Raw genomic sequence first — 3,627 nt, forward strand, 5'->3', positions numbered from 1 at the left:
TGGCCCCGCCCCGCCCGCCGGGGCCGCTCCGGCGCATGCGCAGCCGCGCGCCCTCCTCCGCGTCCTCTGAGGGCCATGGCGGGGCCGCTGCGGAAGGTGAGCGGAGCGGGAGGCTCGGCCGCGTCCGGCTCCGGAGAGGGGTCCTCCTCTCTGGGGAGACGGCTGGTGGTGTCCGAGCGGCGGGCTGAGAGGGAGCGGGGCACCTCGCGAGGGAAGGGCGGAGGGCAGCGCAGGGCCCGGGTGCCGGCGGGCCCGCGGTGTGGGGCGGCGGGGCTGCCCCGGCAGCCGCTGGGTGAGGGGAGCTGGTCCCGCTCGGCACTCGCCCTCCCCGAACCTGGGGTCTCGGGACGCCCGGCTGGTGCCTCGGAATGGCCCCCGTCAGGTGTATTTGGAGTCAAAACAAAATGATCAGCGAGGAAATGGATGCTTAGGTATGCTAAGTGTGTTTGTGCTCTCTGTGCAGACCACTGGACTTGTAGGATTGGCTGTAGCTGAAAACCCTCATGAGGTATGTCACACGTCTTGTTCTGTCGCTAAGGAAGCTGTCAGTGAGATGTAAGGTTTTTGTGATGTATTTGCATGTGTAGGTATGTTCTATACCTTAAACTGGTGCCAACTTAGTGAGACAGTAAAAATTTTCCACAACGATAAAAGAAGAAAATTAATTCTTAAAAGTTTAATGCATATTATTATAAATTATTTTACACGTGTAGTTTTTGTGGCATGTGCTGATTTCAAAAATCTCCTCTATGTAACTACTTTTTATCAACCAATATTTGATTTCTTTCATCTGCAATGCCAAAACAACTTTTTAAATTCAGTTCTTCATAAGCCTTACATGACAGAGGGTGCAAAGCCACATCAAGGCCCTGTGGTGGCAAGTACTGTTGAGACTGGAATACTTCAGTGGTTCTTGGGAACTGCATTAGGTAGTTTTTGTAGCAATTCTTCATGCTTTTTATTTCCTCAGACTCATGGACGGAAATATGTTTTCCACATCATGCTTATTCGGGAGGCATGAGCTTTGAAAGAAATTCAGTAATTCTTAAAGTCTTCCACTTTGAAATTTCTTATTATACAAAAATTCTGTTTCGGAAATGCTTTTGACACCAATATGTAAGAGTACTGTTAAAAAGAACCATTGAAAAAATCACTTGTGTTCTGTAGAAATGATTCTCCTTTAGTCTACAGCCTTGTCAGACACCTTTTGGGTGAACTTACTACATTTTAGTGTTTTCTGCAACTTGAAAACAAAGAGTAAAGAACTGGACAATGTATTAGTTGAAGTATAGATTCGTTGCCAATCTCCTTTTTGTTTCCTGTTTTTTTCTTTGTATTTTTTTCATATTCTACTTCTATTTCTTACTGTTCTGTAGGACATCCATTCCTCATCAATTAGATATAGTTATCCAGTCCAAAAGCTGCAGTTTCTTCACTGCAGTGTGTCCTTTATCCCTGAATTTAAATCCAGCAATAAAAGTTTCTGGTTTCATTTAAATATATTTGTAACTCAGAACTTTAAGAGCACTTAATATTAGAAACACAGCATTTATTGTTTTCATTTTGCATCAAATGTACTTCAGGTTGCAACTTCCTTTGTTTTTTTCCTTTTTTTCTCTTTGAGGAATGTGGCAGTGGTAACTTTTCAGTTCTGATAAATCCCAGTTTTACCCAAGATAGAGTTCAGTGGCTCAGACCTAGTTATTAGTTAATCCTACACTTCTGGATTGAATACCATAACCGTTTGTATTTTGTGTGTAAATATTAATAGGTTAAGTAAGACAAGTTAAATAATTGTGGTTGTGTATTTTAACCATGTCTTGTGATCATTTCAGCGCCTGCGAATTCTGTACTCAAAAATCCTTGGTGTCCTGCAAAACATTCCCAAAGATGCAGCATATAGGAAATATACTGAGCAGATTATAAATGAGCGATTTGATTTGGTGAAAAAGGTAAGTACAGTGCTGTTTTGTTAATGTTGCACACGAAAAAATTTGTAGGATGGGAAGAATGATTTTCCAAAGGCCTGGCTGTTTTTCAGAAGCACACATAACTTTCAGGTATTAGTTCAGAAATAACTGAAGTATCAAGGTTTATTTTGGTGATATTTTTATGACATATTAAAGGGAATTGTTAATTTTCCACTGATGTTCTGTGAAAATTAGAAGAAACAAAGGTTTTTTTAAGATTCATACAAAAGTTGTAATTTTTACACACACTGAAAAATTCATGTGCTCTTACCAGTGTACTATCTTAGTACAATCCTTACCGTCAGTATTTTAAAACACTTTTTGATACAGTAAACTATGCAATACTTGTGTATTATGGTGCTTGAAAGTTTGTGTATAATTCTATAAAACTCTAAGAACAAGACTTTTTTTCAAGATGTATACTAAAGCCCTTACCTGCTGATACTTCTTTGGGTGTCACTAAATAGTATTGATTCTTTGTATTTACCATCGAGAGTTTGATGTTTGTTTTTCAGTAACAAATGAGATTTCTTTGATAATGTAAAATGATAGAAGCCAGCTAATTTGATGGTAGTTCTGAGGAAGACTTGAGTGTTGGTTAAGTTACTGTTTTCATGCTTTATATGGGCTTTCTACTTCTCAGTAAAACATTTGTTTATATGTATTTGAATACACAGGAGACTGATGTGCAAAAACTACAGGACAAACTGAATAGTGGTCACATAGAAGAAGTCATTGTACAGGTAAAACTGGGAATCTTAAGATGAAGTACAAAGGGAGCAGTGGTTTTCAGTGTTGCTTTGGTTGAACTTCTGTTCAGATAATTGGCAGTTTTGCATATCTTCCTTTGCTGCAAAACAATGAAACAGAAAAAGAAATTGAAAACAAATATTCATGTAGTGATTGGGATGACCATGCTAAAGCCTAACTCAGTTAACAGTTGTTTCTTGTATTATGCTTACAGATATACATGTTTCTTACATTGCTTCTTACAGAGTCTAAATCAATGGAAAGGGCAGATGAAGAGGATTAAATAATATTGGGACATAATCCAGATAAACTGGAAAATATCATGAAGTTGTCATTGGGAATGTCTAGGTGAACAGACAGGTGTTGGGGGACGATTCAATTTTTTTTAAAAACAAACCCCCAAAACATTAAGTTCCTTTTGATATGTATAGGTGAAATTTGCGGTAGTCTGTGATCATGATAGATAGTGACATCACTGAGACAATGAACTGAAATAGAGCTAATTTAATACTTTAGTAGTTGTATAGAATTTAAGAATTTGTGTATGGTGTTTATTAACAGGCTGAAAATGAGCTTTCCCTGGCAAGAAAAATGATACAGTGGAAACCGTGGGAACCTCTAGTTGAAGAACCTCCTTCTGACCAGTGGAGATGGCCAATATAATTTTCAAAATGGTGTAACCTCTGTAAAACAAAACTTAATTATTAATCTATTGTTACTGACAGTTGTCTTTAAATTAAACATAATCATTCATTAAAATATATTTTGTCCTTATGTCGACTTTTATTTAGCAGTCTAAATGCTGCTTCCAGTTTCTTGCAAATGTGGTTTTAAGAAAATTCTTTGGCAGTTCTGCAACCTTTGGTTTATTTACTTTTTTCTAGTTTATATTAACAGAGTATTTCTG

The 3,627-nt window shown here is 38.4% G+C and overlaps 1 protein-coding gene across 2 annotated transcripts; it reads left to right on the top strand.

Moving 5' to 3' along the window:
• Positions 1 to 8: 8 nt before the first annotated feature.
• On the top strand, positions 9 to 3,481 carry NDUFA5 (NADH:ubiquinone oxidoreductase subunit A5). 2 transcript variants are annotated; one of them, XM_050324383.1, is made up of 5 exons: positions 9 to 96; positions 464 to 508; positions 1,836 to 1,952; positions 2,648 to 2,713; positions 3,282 to 3,481. In XM_050324383.1, exons 1-5 carry the CDS (start codon positions 76 to 78, stop codon positions 3,381 to 3,383), a joined length of 351 nt encoding a protein of 116 aa, XP_050180340.1. In that variant the 5' UTR covers positions 9 to 75; the 3' UTR covers positions 3,384 to 3,481. The 2 variants fall into 2 exon arrangements, with proteins under 2 accessions (XP_050180340.1, XP_050180341.1); XM_050324384.1 differs by having other exon boundaries at positions 36 to 122.
• The last annotated feature ends 146 nt before the right edge of the window (positions 3,482 to 3,627 follow it).

The sequence above is a fragment of the Myiozetetes cayanensis genome, unplaced genomic scaffold, assembly GCF_022539395.1.
Source record: "Myiozetetes cayanensis isolate MyiCay16 unplaced genomic scaffold, myiCay2020 scf3, whole genome shotgun sequence".
NCBI lineage: Eukaryota > Metazoa > Chordata > Aves > Passeriformes > Tyrannidae > Myiozetetes > Myiozetetes cayanensis.